Source organism: Dunckerocampus dactyliophorus, chromosome 10 (assembly GCF_027744805.1).
Source record: "Dunckerocampus dactyliophorus isolate RoL2022-P2 chromosome 10, RoL_Ddac_1.1, whole genome shotgun sequence".
In the NCBI taxonomy this organism is placed as follows: Eukaryota; Metazoa; Chordata; class Actinopteri; order Syngnathiformes; family Syngnathidae; genus Dunckerocampus; species Dunckerocampus dactyliophorus.
Window position 1 is genome coordinate 5,684,122 of NC_072828.1, and position 16,583 is coordinate 5,700,704.

A 16,583-nucleotide genomic window follows, 5' to 3' on the forward strand; every position below is an offset into this window, starting at 1 on the left:
GGCCGCACTTTGGACACCACTGGCCTAAATGAAGCATTTTCAAGCACAAAAAATGGCTAAAATACAATAAATACATAACTAAACTACAAATATAAGGCATTCAGAAGTCACATTGAAAGACATGTAGTTCTATGTAGTATTCCACACTGGTCACTAGGTGTCAGTAATGTTGCATTATGTTCCACTGCAGGAAGTACTAGTGTTCAGAAACCGGAACAACAAGGAACTCTCCCAAAGCTTAGCAAGCTGAGGATGCAAACAAGGATGTTTTGTGCTGCAAAAATGAACTGAACCGTCTGACGTCATTCCCAGGCCGCCAATTGAATAACCCTTTACTATATTGTTTTAACCTGATCAACTAGTGTGTGTTTTTTTGCCTATGCTCCACATGAAGCCAAAAAGTGGGACTGCCAAGCTGCGATGTAATAACACAACAGCTTGCAGGCTGCAGTGTATCCCACAATCCTGCAATCTATTTGTGGTGGTGGGTTGGGGAAAGGCGGGGTGCTCTACATGTCTAATTTGCATATGTGACATAGCACATGTGCATGCAATTGTAATGGACGATGTGAGTTTAAAAAAAAAGATTAAAAGCAAAACAAATAGTTTAGAAATACAAATTAACTTGGTGCTTGTTATTGTTTGTTTATGTCCCAAGCAAGACGGAGCCACCTGTGAGCGCTTTAAGATGGTGAGGGGCCCACAGCAGAACCCGCTGCTGGTTGAGAAGAGCGATACTGTCTTTCATGTCTCCAAGTGTTCAATAAGACCGAAAATAGTCACTAGATTTTCAATTTATTTATTTATTTTTTTTTAAGTACCCAGCACGGTCTGAATATGATAATAGAATATAGAAATATAGAGTGAGAAATATAATAACGAAGCGGCTAAATTGGCAAAGCTGATTCCTCCTGCAACATCTTATTTCAGGTGCATATGAGGTGCGTTCAGAAGCAGAGTTACGATGCCATCTACTGTACGAAATCATGCGGCCCGGTGGACCAATGCAATTTTACAAGAACAAACTCATAATATTACTGTATGAGGAAAATTAAGCATCATAGAGTTTAAATATTAAAGAACATTATTTTTTAAGTTGTAATATTATGAGAAACAAACAAAATAAAACTTGTAAACTTGGCTGGCGACCAGTCCAGGGTATAACCCACCTCTCACCCCAAGTCAGCTGGGATAGGATCCAGCATACCCCCACGACCCTCGTGACGACAAGCGACATAGAAAATCAATGAATGAATGAAAATATTATGGGAATAAAGTCATAATACTACCAGCAAAAAAAATTACAAGAATTTTCATAAAGAAAGTTGAAATATTTAGAAAACTTAAAAAAACAACAAAAATGGGAAAAAAGCAAAGCTGAGATGCATTTTTTTCTTAAAATATATTGTAATTTCCAATGTATAAGCCTCTAGTTTTTTCCTCACGCTTTGTACCCTGCGGCTTGTACAGTGATGCAGATCATTTCTGGCTAAAACCCACGTTTCCATGATGCTTAAGAGTACAGCTTCAAGTAATAGTGACGTGGACGAGTGAAGTGGGAGCTAATTTCACGTATGCGGCGATCTCTGACACATCTTAAGTAAGTTGGATCAAGTGTAGAATTACTTCAGCTTCTGTTTGGACTACTCAGACTGCCCCCCGTCCACTGTCACCAAAGGGATTTGTAAGGCTGGACTGAATGAAAATGATAGCTCAAGTTAAATGGCCGAACGAAGAAGGGCGACAATGAAAGAGAGACTGACAAAGTGTGTGACCAGGGAATTATGAGGCTGTTCAATTGTGATGCTTATCAAGATGACTTAAGTGGTTTTAGTTCCTAGGAGGAGGAGGACAAGGCTGCTGTTTAACTAGTCATCTTACATTCACGGTTCGGCAATGTTTAACTAGCCATGTTACAACGAACTGTTCTGCACTGTTTGGAAAAAAGCATTTACTTCGCCAAAAGTTTCAAAAAAATCTTTCTGTGTACTAAATCTCCCATGGTACGACGTGGACACCTGCGGCTTACAGACAGGTGCGGCATACAGGTAGCGCCAAATCTATTTGTGGTGGGCCACAATCACGTATTAATTTGTTTGTTTATGTTTATTATTGCGGTATAAAGTGTTCCCTCGCGGTTCATCTTTTGCAGATTTTTTAGTGCAAATGTTAAGAACGCTGTTACCGGCCGAGGCCTGGCCGAGGATGACGAGGCACAGTCAGAGTGAAATACATGAGTCACTTAATTTCTTGTGTCCAACCTAGTAGGTTCTTCATGAACTAAATTTGAACTTTGAGAGTGTTTAAACAAAAAGAGAAAATGTTAATGCCTGTCTGAGAAAAGTGTACAAAGCGTATGGTGAGGGGTTTTACAATCTTTAAAAAAAACAGGAGAATTGTAAAAAAATATATAGTTGGCTACTTCGCGGATTTCACTTACTGCGGGCAAGTTTGGCTATAAACGAGGGCACACTAACGCGCCACTGCAAACTACAATAATAAACTGTTAAATGTTATTTTCTTAATCAAATCAATGCAGCGGGAACAAATAAATACTCGCTGGGGTCATCGGTTTGAGAGTTTAATTACTTGTAGTGATTTAGAGAGATGTTTTTAGACTCAAGCAAGCATCCAGACATGCACTCTGGGTGTGAACCCCTCCCTAAATTCAAACCCACAGAACCTTCACCTCAGTGTGCTGCAGTAAATCTGCCTCATTGGCCACCATGACTCTTTCTCAGCTTCAATTTTTATGTCTCGGAGACAAAAAGCAGGAAGAAAGACAAGCACAGTAGAACCTCGTTTAGCGTATGCCATGAGTTACACCAAAACTTAGCGTACATTTTCCGGTTAGCATAAAATATGGCGCACATCTTGTGCTAACACACTGCATGTTCTTAATGTATTTATAATCACAAAACTTCTTGCTAGCAGCTTCTTAGCTTGCCAATAAATGGCGACAGGCCAGGTCATTCATCCGTTCCAGAAGGTCCGAAAAATAGTCTAATCAAATCCATTTTCCCTTAACAAATCATGTAAAACCAATGAATCCAGAATTCCAGAAAGCCAAAAATATTAACACAAAACACACGTTTTATAGATCCAGGTGTTTTACACACGCAAAACCCACGTCAAAAGCGGCGTAACTGTGTTAGTTAGCAAAGAACTACAGAGTCAAACGCTGATGACATCATAGACGGGCGACGAAGCTGTGTAATATCTGTGATGCTGTGTGCGCAGCTAGCTACTGTAGAGTTGCTGAGTGTTAGCATGGTTACCAGTGTGGAGAGCGCCAGGGACTGGTGTGACAGCAGCTCCTGTGTCACTGCGCCATTGCAGTAGTTTTCTACTAGCCACTAAGTGTCAGGAATGTTAAACTGATGAGGAAATAGGCCACCAGGTAGCGGGCTCCAGTAATGGTAAAACCATTTTTAGAAGGTCTTAAACAGGTTTTCAATGCTTCAACTACAAAAATATTCCATTTACAAATAAGGAATCCTACTTTGCAGAAATTTGCTTATGACAGTCGGGTTTGGAACCAATTGACCGCAATAAACGAGGGATTACTGGAGGCTGTAGTCAGATCATTTGTTAATATATTTTGACAAACCTTGATAGAGTGACGCCACGAAATTCGAAGCGTGATGTGACGAAATTTGATATATATTGGAAAAAACAAAAAGATTGAAGCGACTTATTACCGATGGCCAGCGTCATGACTTTCAGCTTGTTGCGCACCAGCTTCACCACCATGCTCTTCTGCAGCGGCGTGGAGCGGCAGCAGAGCACCGAACGGCAGCTGCGCGCCACCGCCAGGAACTTGTCCTCCAGGCTCTTGTCCAGGGCGTAGGCCAAAGTGCGGCCGTCGATGACCAGGCCCAGGCGGTGCACGACAAAGGGCATGGCGTGGGAGGACGAGGAAGGAGACGGGTAGATCGGCAAGGGGGCGAAGTTGTTGGCGTGGAAGGCGCGGTCGGCAGAGCTGCAGAGGAATTTGGCCTGGATGTAGTGTAAGCTCTCCTCCAGCAGCAAGGAGCACGCCTCCTGGTGCAGAGACAGGCACCATCAGGGTACAGATTGACCTACTTCACATCTGGAAAGCAGATGCTTTCATAAAGAAAACATTGGCAGTCCTGGAGTAAACATCTGAAAAAATACTTGGAACTTTGTCTGGATCATGTGGAATCTAACAAGCACATCAACAAGATGACTTTGTGTGGTTGCTATGTCTTAATGGATTTCACTTCATTTCATTCAGGCCCAACAAGTCGCTTGAAATAATCAAAACAGGAAGTAAACAAGAAGACAGCAAAGTTCAGTGCAGGCTGATTATTCATACCATATACAGCATACCCAGAAGACAAAAGTTCAATGTGAAAAGTTAACAGTAAGAACACGACAACATTTTACCTGACAATTTTACCATCACAAGACTAATAAAAGCGTATTCTATTCTATTTGCTGGTGACCAAACAAGGAAATGTCCCTGACGTTTAAAAGGAGACATGAGAGGCTGCTGCTCACCATGGAATCAGCATTCAGAGTCAAGATCTCCTCCTCGGGGTCCAGCAACTTGCAGGCATACGCAATGTTGACAGCCGTTTCCTGTTTGTCGCCCGTCAGCACCCATATCTGCAGGCTGGCCTTCCGCAGGGCAGCGATGGTTTCGGGCACGCCGTCCTGTAGACGGTCCTCGATTCCTGTCGCGCCTGTGGGCGATCAACATGGCCACACTACTTCGCAAAATAAGAGGACAAAAACATCATACAAACAGTCCTTGTGTCACGATGTACCGTGGTTATGACGATTTGGGTTACGACGTTTGGTGGTTGCGATGTTCGGTTGTGGTGACGTTTTGTATTACGGCATTCGATGGCTGCAATATTTCGTGGTGGGGACATTTGGCGTTGCGACGTTTGGTGGTTGTGATGTTTCATTGTGTTAACGTTTCGTATCACGACATTTGGTGGCTGCGATGTTTGATGGTGACAGCTTTTTGTGTTATGGGGTTTCGTGGTTGCGATGTTTCATGTTCAGCATTTTGTGGTTGCAACAATTTGTGTTACTACATTTTGTGGTTGCGATGTTTGGTGGTGGGGACATTTGGTGTTAAAACGTTTGGTGGGGGCGTCATTTTGTGTTATGAGATTTTGTGGTGGCAACATATTGTGTTACAATATTTGGTGCCAGGCAACATGTGTTGTTACAAGGTTTGGTGGTGGCTATCTTTTGTTTTACAAGATTTGTGGTTTCGACGATTAATGGTGGTGACATTTTGTGTTACGACATTTTGTGTAACAAGGTTTGGTGGTTGTGTCATTTTGTGTTACGAGATTTGGTGAGGGCGACGATTGCTGTGACGAGGTTTGGTGCCAAGTGATTGTGTTACAAGGCTTGATTGTGGCTAGATTTTGTGTGAAAAGATTTTGTGGTGGCAACTTTTTGTGTTCCAGCGTTTGGTTGACAATGGTTTGGTTACAATGTTTCGTGGTGTTGGTGGCGATGTTGGGTGTTACGAGATTTGGTGGAGGTGATATTTTGTGTTACAAGATTTGGTGCCAGGAAACATTTGCTGTTACAAGGTTTGGTGGTGGTGACATACTGTGTTACATTTTGTGATGTTTTGTTTTATGGCGTTCCGATGGTTGGGACGTTTTGTGTGATGACATTTCGTAGTTGCAACGATTTATGTTATCATTTTTCAAGGTGACGACTTTTTGTTTTACACCATATGGTGGTTGCAATGCTTTGAGGTGGTGACATTTAGTGTTACAATTTTTGGTGGTGGCGGCGTTTGGTGGTCATGACGTTGCGTGGAATGCAACACGCACGTAGACCGAGGACCTCCTGTCCAGGCATACTGTTAGGTTACCCAAGAGATGGAGGTTTGTCTCCAGGCGTAAAGCCGACTCAAACAGCAGCTCCTCTCGTCCCTGGATGGCTGTCTCGGCCTCCAGGTGGCGCTGCAACCAGCAGGCGTATTCCTCCTTAGTCAGGATCTGACACAAACACACAGAGCAAATAGAGGAAAGAATCTGAAGGGAAATGAATCCAAGGGGGCAAATATGACACCTCTAGATGGTTGTTTCATGGCAGCACTCTGGTGATGGCTCCATATTATGAGGCCGGCTTGCAAGGGCATAAATCAAGAGTGTGGGGAAAGTGGCACAGATTGCGCCTGAGTCATGGAGAATTCCGCTATGGGAAAGGCGGGTCCGTGCAATCGTCTGCTCCAAAGTCGAGCAGCCAAATGGGCGCAAAAGAGAGCACCATCTTCTCGTGCTGGTTAATTTAGCTGAATTACCTTTTTTGCAATGCAGAGCGTGCGAAGGCCATCTGCGGCATACAGGTTCAGGTAGTTCTGGGTCCGACAGATTATCTTCTTTTGACGTTTTCCTTTGGAGTTGCCTTGGAAACACGGGACAAAGGAGACGAATTGTTATGCAATTCTGAAAAAAAAGGAAGGGAGGGTTAACATGTCGGAGCCTCATGAAAGCCATCTGTCTTCACACTTCAGATGAACATGGACGCTGCACCGCCACATCACTGCTCAGCTCCCTTCAGAGCACACACATTGCAAGGATTCATCTCACTGATGACCAAAATGGCTTTAATCTGATCAAACACACTGTGCATTTTGGCCTACGTTTCCTCGCTGCACATGACACACGCAGCAGACAAGCTGTGATGTAATAACGCAACTGTTTGCAGGCGCCCCCAGCCACTATGCACCGATTGAAAGCCATGAACACACACCTTAAAAAGCATGACCGCTATCATTCATAGGATTTACCATAAACCAAGCATTTAACACCTCCAATAGACAAAAGCAAATAACCTCTGGAGTGCCTAATTAGCATCAGTTCAAAAACCGCTTACCGTAAAACACCGTGTATAAACCGCACCCGTGTATTAACCGCACCCCCATTTTCACGCTCACGGCTGGGAAAAAAAAATGTTTAGTTCATAAATGCTTGCCAACTCTTTGATCTCAAATCAACATGCGTAAAGGTACTAAGCAATTTCAAAAAGAAGAATAAAGAAGAAATCTGAACTTCGGCATCTAGATCTTTAATATTATGGCTAAGCACAGATTAATAATAATAATAATAATAATAATAATAATAAATCTAAATAAAGAAATTTGCAATTTTCAGAGATGTTTTGATATCTTATCTTTCACTGCTTCTCTTTTTCTCTATTAGTATTTTATTGCATTGCTTCAGTGTGAATTTGAATAAACTCCAACGTTGTATTGTATTTCACCAATGCAATGTTTTAATGGAAGCTTAGGTTAGCTTCAGTGTATATGGAGATCGTTTCACTGTGTGAAAATACAGACAGCCGTCAGATAAGTTAGTTGCATACACGAACATTTTCAGCAACTGTACAGCAGAGGGCGCTAAAGTCAAAGCAACTGTCTGACCCACAGACGGCTATTCTAAAATGGACTTCTCGTCAATTTCTGCGTCTGGTCACAGACCTGTCATCGTGTATAAACCGCACCCCGATTTTTTTGCTTCTTACCAGTGGAAAAAAAGTGCGGTTTATACACGGTGCTTTACAGTATGTATTTTTTAAAGTGGTCAGCATCCAGCAGCTTTATCTAGCTCTGCATGCGCTTTAAGATGTTGCTACTCGACTGTTGGTGTGAGAGTCTGTACTTGTACTTGTACTTGTACCTGTGCTTGTTGCAATGTTGTTTACAAATCAACTCACCAGTTCGAGGAGGGCGGATCGATCCAAATATCCATAATATCAATACCAGGGGTAGTATCAGCTCAATACTAGTGTGATGAGATTGATATTTTTCAGTTATGTTAATTTCTAGACATGTTAGTGTGTTTTTGTTGTTGTGTTGTTCATTGTGTTAGATTGCTATAAGGCTCGAACTAACCATTATTTTCTTTATTTTTTGTAAATAAATCTAAGTACAGCACAAGAGTTGTCTCAGTGGCCATTTTTGGGACTCGAGGGACTTGGGACCCCTTCTTTATGTTGGACCCTGGCGCTTACACCCCCAGCCGGGGAGCAACAGGGCTGTGACACTCACGCCAGTCGTGTGAATGGATGAATGGCTGCATTTATAGAGGGTGGCCTCATTCTGTGCTCCGATTGGCTGCCGAGTGCCCCAGGGCCATACAAAGTAGCGAGTTGTCTGCGAGGACACACCCGGGTGCGTATTAAAGCCTCTGGGCCAAGAGGAGGTGGAGTTACGGGACAGCCACTGGCGACCGCCGACGCCCTGAGGGTTTTATTGAAGTGGAAAACCCAGAAAGTGACGTAACCGTGTAGCTCACTCATTTCCTCGACAGAAGCCTGTAACACAAACAAGCCCACCACTATGTGTGGTATCCTGCTCTCTGATATCATCCAATATCATTTGTGTTATGTATCTTATCGTCATCTCTTCTTAACAAGAAGACACCTGACTTAAATAGATACTCCATTGCGTCAACTCTCGCACACTTGTCATATTAGTGTTAATATTAAAGTATAACATTAAAGTATCGATTCACCAGATGTCATATTGTTGTCTCTTATAATACCACATTGATACACATCAAATATCGGGACCACGTTGTACCCTATCATCTCTTACAAATCGATACACAGTACCGGCGTCACATATCGATATCACATTGCCATACATCATCGTCTCGTACTCTTTGATACACGGTCATGATACACCATATTATTGTGATGTATCTTATCGTCCTTGTCATTAGTGATGGCAAAAAGGGAGCGCCAAAACTATTCATGGCAGTCCAAATCCATATGTGGTGGCCTGCCACATGCTGTTTGTTGTTTGAGTCAAAGTTGACAAGTCAGTTATCGATACACCAGCGTCAAATATCGATACAGTGATGCATAACATCACAACCCCTTATGATAGAGTATGAATACACCAGCGTCAAATATCAATAGTGACACCGTATCAATACTCCAGGGTCAAGTATTGATACTGTGATGCATAATGTCACACTCTCTTATGATTCAGTATCAATACACAAACACAAAATATTGATACTGAGATGCATAACGTCACAATCTCTTATGAGACTGTATCGATACACCAGCATCAAATATTGATACTGAGATGCATAACGTCACAATCTCTTATGAGACTGTATCGATACACCAGCATCAAATATTGATACTGAGATGCATAACGTCACAATCTCTTATGAGACGGTATCGATACACCAGCATCAAATATTGACACTGTAATGGGTAACATCACAATCCATTACGAAATAGTATCAATACACCAGCTTCACACAGACACTGGGATGAATAACGTCATGATCTTTTATGACACAGTATCGATACACCAGGGTCAAATATCAACACTGTGATGCATAACGGCATGATCTCTTACAATACAGTATCAACTCACCAGCTTCAAATATCAATATTGTGATGCCTAATGTCACGATCCCTAATGATACAGTATTGATGCACTAGGGTCAAATATCGATACTGTGACAGGTTGCGTCACAATCCCTTATGAAATAGTATCACTACATCAGCGTCAAATATCGTTACTGTGATACATACCGTCATACCGTTTTGATACAGTATTGTTACAACTTCACCAAATATTGATGCCGTGATGCATAATGTTTTGATCTCTTACGATACAGTATCACAACATCTGCATGATACACTATCGATACACCAGCGCCAAATATTGATACTGTGATGGGTAACATCACAATCCCTTATGAAATAGTATCAATACACCAGCATCACTGTGACACATAACATCATGATCACTTATAATGTATCAATACACCAGGGTCAAATATTGATACTGTGATGCATAGCATCACAATCTCTTCTGGTTCAGTATCGTTCAGTATCGATACACCTGCATCAAATATCGAATAGTGTCACGTTCTCTTAGGATACCGATATCGACACACCGTGGTCGCATATTGATACTGTGATGCATGATGTTTTGATCTCTTATGATACAGTATCACTACATTTGCATCAAATATCGACACTGTGACGCATAACATGATGATCTTTTATGATACAGTGTCGATACAACAGGGTCAAATATTGATACTGTGATGCATACAGTACGTCACAATCTCTTAAGATACAGTATTGATACACCAGCATCAAATATCAATACTGTGATGCCTAATGTCACAATCTCTTTTGATACAGTATCGACCATATACAAGGTTATGAATCACCCCACACACCCTACCTACCACCACCACAAATACACTGCAGTCCTGTGGGAAACACTGAATAGATACACTGTTATGAATTCTCCCCATAGTATACACTGCTGCTCCATATACTGTATACATAAGCCCTTTTCAGAAGATAAGTATTTTTCAAACATTTCCATATCTGTACTTAGACTGGGGGTATTAGTGTGTTTGCCAGCCATTTTCAAACACAGTGCAAGTATGTATAGTGTATTATTGCACAGTGCGACAGTGAAGCGCTTTGTGTGCCTGGAATAATAAAAACCTACTCCACCTTTCCCAGCATTCCCATTAGGACGCTAAAGCGCCTGGAAGTGGACAAAACAATGACTTGAGATCACCCGGGAGGGAGGAAAAAAAACAAACACAAGCATGTTGTGTTTTTTTTAAGGGGTTGTTCAAGTAACTACTGAGCTCTCCAGGAACGGCATGCTTTAAAAAGTTCTTACGTAACTTTACCGGAAGGCCTGGAGTTGCAGTGCAATGGGTGGGCGGACGGAGCCGCCCTATAGTCAGTCCTCTTACACTCTGGCTGTGCAGAAAATCAGAGAAAAAAAAAAGCTATGATCTTGAGTCATACTAACATGCGATCAAATGCATGGCAAACAAATGCGGCCATTGTCAATGGCATGACAGCCAGGGCAACAACGGCAACTCGCCCTGGCCTGCGAGGCTCGCTGGAGGAGTGATCGCATTGACAAATAATTGACTTTTCACTTTTCATTACCTGCATGAATGCATTGTGGAGTGAGTCACAGTGTTTCGGACTTGGTGGATTATTTTCAGTCATTCTAATCATTTGTATGGCTAGTCAACTGTCCTTGTGGGACCTCCCCTGAAAAATGGAAGAAAGATCCCTGGAAGACTCTTTCAGACTCCTCTGTCTGCAGGTTTCAAAGTCAAATACACACAAAAGCATGGACATCGTATATAAAAGTGGATGAATGTGTTGCGCCAACGACAAGTCGACATTTTTCCCCCCCGTCGTTTGTTTGTATGGGTGAAAATCAAGTGTCATCACCTTCCGAGAATGATTCACACTAACCCCATTGTGTTTTTTTATTTAATTTGGCATATTGATTTAGTTTAGTTTTTTTCTTTTATTTAAATTCAGCTGTGCCATTTTGTTGAATTTAATTATTAGTTTTTTGTGTTGTGTGTCTGCAATTACTTTTGTTTTTATCAAAAACAAAACAAAAAAATTTCAGATGGTTATTATTAAATTTAACTGGGACATTTTTTTCCATAATTCATTCAAGTCTTAAAACAATCTAGTATCTCAGATTTTTGTTGGTTATATACAAAAACCCCCCCCAAAAGACACAACTCTGTGAATCAAATTTTTACATTTTTTTTTTAAACAAACAAAAAAACTACGGATCCGGGGTGGTTCCCAAGTTGCCAGGATGCTAGGAGCTACTTTGTTGTTTCTTACTTTATGTGGCAATGGGATTTTGTTAAATTAAATTTTTGTATATTTTTTTTTTTTTTACATAACTGTTTTACTGTATCCAACCAAATCCACATAAACCAGGGGTGTCCCAACTTTTTCCAGCGAGGGCCATGTCATGAAAAATTAAATGATGCAACTTTGTCACTTGGATATTTTGTAAAGCAACACATTTAGATATGCTAAGAAGTTTTATATATTTGAAGAAAAAACTGCATCTCAATAGCCCATTATAACTATCAACTTCACTCTGCTCTTTTTTCCACATTTTTGCTGGGTTTTTTAAATATTTTTCAAATATTTCAACGTTCTTCTTAAACACTCTTCTTTTGGTAATATTACGACTTTATTCCCATGTTTTGAATTTATGCCCATAATATTAACTTGACATTGATAACTTCACAGCGTCTTCTTTTGGCTTCTAACGAAGGCGGTCGCATCTTTTCCCTTCTCCTCTCCCGGTTTGCTTCTCATGTCTCATTTTGTCCTGTCTCATAGCTTTTAAGAGCCTCTCTCTGCGTTGCTCTCCAAATCTAAGTCATGGAATTGATCAACTGGTCTCTCCACGCAATTGACAAAATCTTCTTGCCTTCCCGCTTCCCCTGGTGCAAGTCTTTGAGTCCTTAAGTTGTAAAGTGTGCTTATTTGTGCCTATACTTTTTTGCCAGTCCCACACTGTACTCCTCCAAAGGAGCATAGTCTGGAGTTACTTTTATTTTCTCCTCCCGTCTCCTCTTGTTCTCCCCTTTCCTCTGCCGCTTTTATCGCTCAGTCATCCTGTCCTGTCTACCCCCCCATATTGTATGTGATTGTTGTATATGTACGGACAGGTGATTGCACAGTTTTGCTTGTACCTCTGTATAAGTGACATTAAAGTTCCATTCCATCCCATTATTTTGGTTTGTTTGTTTCTCATAATACTACAACTTTAAATTTTCTTTAATATTTTAACTGTATGTTACTAAAATGACATTTTTTTCTCATATTACAAGTTTGTTCTTGTAAAATTGTGCTTTTTTTATCTCTCATTCATATAGAACCTTTTCTCTTAATATTGTGACTTTATTCTCTGAAAATGAAAGCTATTATTTTCATTTTTACTGTTGTTTTTTTTTAATTCTCCAACTATTTCATTCTTATAAATGTTATTCTCGTGATTGTGACTTTATCCCAATAATAGTTTTACTTATTTACCTAATTTTTCCAAAATGACAACTTTATTTGTTGTTTTGTCGTTTCTCCTAACATTACACCTTTAGAAAAAAAAAAATCTTCTTTTAATCTTTTATCTTTAATATTTCAACTTTATGCTACTAAAATGGCATTATTATTCCCCCGTAATATTATGACATTATTCCCATAAAATAAGATTTTTTCTCGTTAGATTAAAACTTTTTTTCTCTGAATATTTTTACTTACTTACTCTATTCTTGGAAAATTACTGCTGATTTTTCTTTTTTTTTTTTTTTTTAGTTTTCTTGTTAATGATATTTTTCGAATGTGGCACAAGCTGCTAATGGCCCCGGGCCACACTTTGGACAACCCTGATATAAAGCACACCAAAAACAAGGTTGGGTCGTACCTGTGTTGGGGGTTTTGATGAGGTCCATGATGACAGAGTCGGCTCCTTTGGTGTAGACGGTTATCTGGTCGGTCAGAGGGTGTTTCACCACCACAGACATGCGCTTCCTGGTGGAGTCAAAGCCTAAAGTGTGCAGCAACTCAAAGTTCAGCTTCCCCAGGTGGGGCAGGTCTACGGTGACTTGGTCCGGGAGGCGTCCAACCAGGGAGCACTTGTAGGCCCTGGCGGCGTAGACCAGCGCCGCTTCGTCCGGCGACTCTGCCTCATAGCGGAGGTCCGCACCCTGGGGCTTCCCGTCGTAGGAGGGCGGCACTGGGCTGAAGGCATTCTCCAGGCCCCCGTGAGCCGCCGCCACTGCCGCTGCCTCCTCCTCCAGTTTGGTGAGGGTGCTCTCGGCTGAGGGGGAGGACAGCACGCTGGAACAGCCTCTGTTGGACGATCGGTTGAGGCTTGAAGAGCTACTGCTGTTGGAGCCCGAGGTCAGGCGGCTCGGCGTGAAGCGCTTTATGAAGTCTTCGATGGTCTTCACCGGGGACTTGAGCTCGAACCTCATACGGACCTGGAGGACACACAGGGGTCAAACGGAGGCTCAACGTCCATCAAAAGTTATCCCAACCACCTCAAACTCTCAATAACATGCATTTCTTTATGCAGGAAAAAAAAGAGACACTTTTAGCGACGGCAACCTTTCAGGTGCAACACAGCACCAGCAGAACCAATATTGTAACAGCGGTAAGACCCTGCTTAGTCAGCATTAATAGCGCCAATGAGTTGGTTGCAAACATTTTGTTGCTGTTCAAAAGTCTACTTTCATATTTTGCACATGTCGATATGCGAAGTAGTTATACAGTACGGTATATATTTATAAAAAATGCATCTGAGCTTCGTCATACAGGTGAAAAAGCATATTGTTAAGGCCCGGTCACACCGCCCGAACTTTGCTGTCGCGTTCCTGGAGCGGTGAAAAAAAAATTCATCACCGCTCGTAACCGCGCACCACCGTTTAACCCCGTTAAAGCAACGGCGTATACGCTCGGCCACCGCTGATGGTCCCTCCTACCGCTCCGAAAGTTTTGAGCTGCACAAAATATTGCGAGTGGTGAGGGACGGGCAATTTTCCGCCAGGGCAAAGTTCATCACTGCTCCAACAACAGCCAGTCAAAGTTTGCCGCCGCTAGATGCAAGTTTGTGGACGCTTGGGTCCGCTAGGGCAACGCAGAAATCTTGAACCCTGGACCACTGCTGCTTCGCCAGCTTTGCCCGGGCGGTGATTAAACGTTGCACAAACTTTGGTGGAGCGGCTGTAAGCGTTTTACGAGCGGACACGGGATTGCTGAAACGGTGTCAGAAGCGGCGATGAAGCAGCGGTCCATTGCGGTGATGAACTTTGGTTTGCCGTTGGTATGGAGGTGTCGGAGGGGGACCAGAATTTGGCTATAAATACGGAGAGAAATGGACCAGGAGCCCATTTGGAATAGCTGTTGAGTGCAGACCTCAGTTATATCAAATTTGCCCAAAGTTACAGTAAAACTGTACTACCATGGATGCTGAGAAACTTGCTATGATTGGTGCACTAGTCCAGCAGCAGAATCAGACCCTCCTCAGATTGCAACAAGCTGTTGACAGAAGGAGAAGAGAGAGAAGGAGGAGAGACAGAACTGATGGTGGAGCTGAGGAATGAGGACGCACGAGCCTTCCAGCACTTCATGAGGATGCCACCAGCCAGCATGCACAGAACGCCGCTCTATCAACGCTCGCGTCACCGCTAAACCAACGTTTGCTACTGTTAAACCAACACTAAAGCAACGCCGGCTTCAGCGGTGCACTGCTAGGACAACGCCCGTGTTTTTACATTTTTTGTGCGCGGTTAAGAGGGGTGATGAATTTTTTTCACCGCTCCAGGAACGCTACAGCAAAGTTCGGGCGGTGTGACCGGGCCTTTAATATCAACTTTCATTCTTCGCTCTTTATATATCAACTTTATTAGTTGTTTTTTTATGCAAAACAACACTTATCAATATCAATATTTCAACTCCATCCTACTAAAATGACATTATTTTTCCTCAAAACATTTTGACTTTATTTTCGTAAAATTATAGTTGTTTTTTTTCAATTTGTGCAGTTTAAAAAAAACTAAATTTCCAACTATTATTTCAACATTATTCTTGTAAATTTTCTTCTCGAAAATATGACTTTAATTCCCATCATACTTTCACTTTATTCTTGTAATATTATTAACTTTTACCACAACTTTTTTTTTTTAATTACAACTTTTTGTTGTTTTGTTTATCAAATATTACGGCTTAAAAAAAAACATATTCAAAATAATATTTTTTATTCAAAATGCATTCTCGTATGATGGCTTATTTCTTTGTTTATTCTTTCTTTATTTTTGTAAAACTACAGTTGTTTTCCATTTCTGCTGGGGTTTTTTTTTCCAGCTATTTCAAATTTCTTTTTGTAAATGTTCTTCTTGTAATTATGACTTTATTTCCATAATACTTTGACTTTGTACCTAATTTTTAAAAGACGACAACTTTATTCGTTGTTTTGTTTCCCGTATTACGACTTCTAAAAAACAACATTTAAAATAACAAAATTTCAACTCTATGCTACTAAAATGACATTTTTCCTGATAATATTCCCAATGTATTCTCGTAAAAATTACAACTTTTTAATATATTTTTTTAACTTTATTTTTGTAAAATTACAGCCGTTTTTCCATTTCTGCTGGTTTTTTTTTATTTTCCAGCTATTTCAAATGTTCTTCTCGGAATTATGATTTTAAATCCAAAATATTTTGACTTTATTCTTTTAATATTGTAACTTTTTCCGCAACCTCATTTTTAAAAAATTACTTTCTTCGTTGTTTTGTGTTAATAATATTACGACTTTAAAAAAATATTTCAACATTATGATGCTAAAATGACGTTTCTTTTTTAATTTTTTATGGGAAACCCTGAACTTCATGTAACTGACAAAAGAGGTTGTATTTTTGGCTACATGGTCCAAATAAAATCATCATCCAAAAAAAAAGAAAAGAAAAGTTTTGCTGGTCAGGCGGTGCAGTACAATAGTGGAGCCAGGTGACTCACCATGCGGCCTCCTGGCATCAAGCGTTATCACGTTCACACATCTTGAACATGAGAAATCATTCACAGAGCCTCGAGGGCATCCTAACAACACAATAACAAACCAAAAAACAAAGAAAAAGTCTGCGGGTTCCATTTCCCATCATTGCGTAATAGCGATTTGTGGCGAGACGAGCAAGGAGAGGATATCACCTCTGACCGGGAGCGCCACACCCAGGCTCAGCATA

At 41.1% G+C, this 16,583-nt stretch overlaps 1 protein-coding gene across 1 annotated transcript in view; it reads right to left on the reverse strand.

Annotated features, from left to right (window-relative positions):
• Positions 1 to 16,583, reverse strand: part of atp10a (ATPase phospholipid transporting 10A) — a 67,830-nt gene that overhangs the window by 15,721 nt on the left and 35,526 nt on the right. Inside the window, exons 10-14 of the mRNA XM_054790397.1 lie at positions 13,265 to 13,823; positions 6,305 to 6,408; positions 5,873 to 5,999; positions 4,525 to 4,709; positions 3,702 to 4,044 (exon numbers count right to left, since the gene is read on the reverse strand). Coding sequence (XP_054646372.1) covers positions 3,702 to 4,044; positions 4,525 to 4,709; positions 5,873 to 5,999; positions 6,305 to 6,408; positions 13,265 to 13,823 — 1,318 coding nt within the window. The remainder of the gene's footprint in view (positions 1 to 3,701; positions 4,045 to 4,524; positions 4,710 to 5,872; positions 6,000 to 6,304; positions 6,409 to 13,264; positions 13,824 to 16,583) is intronic.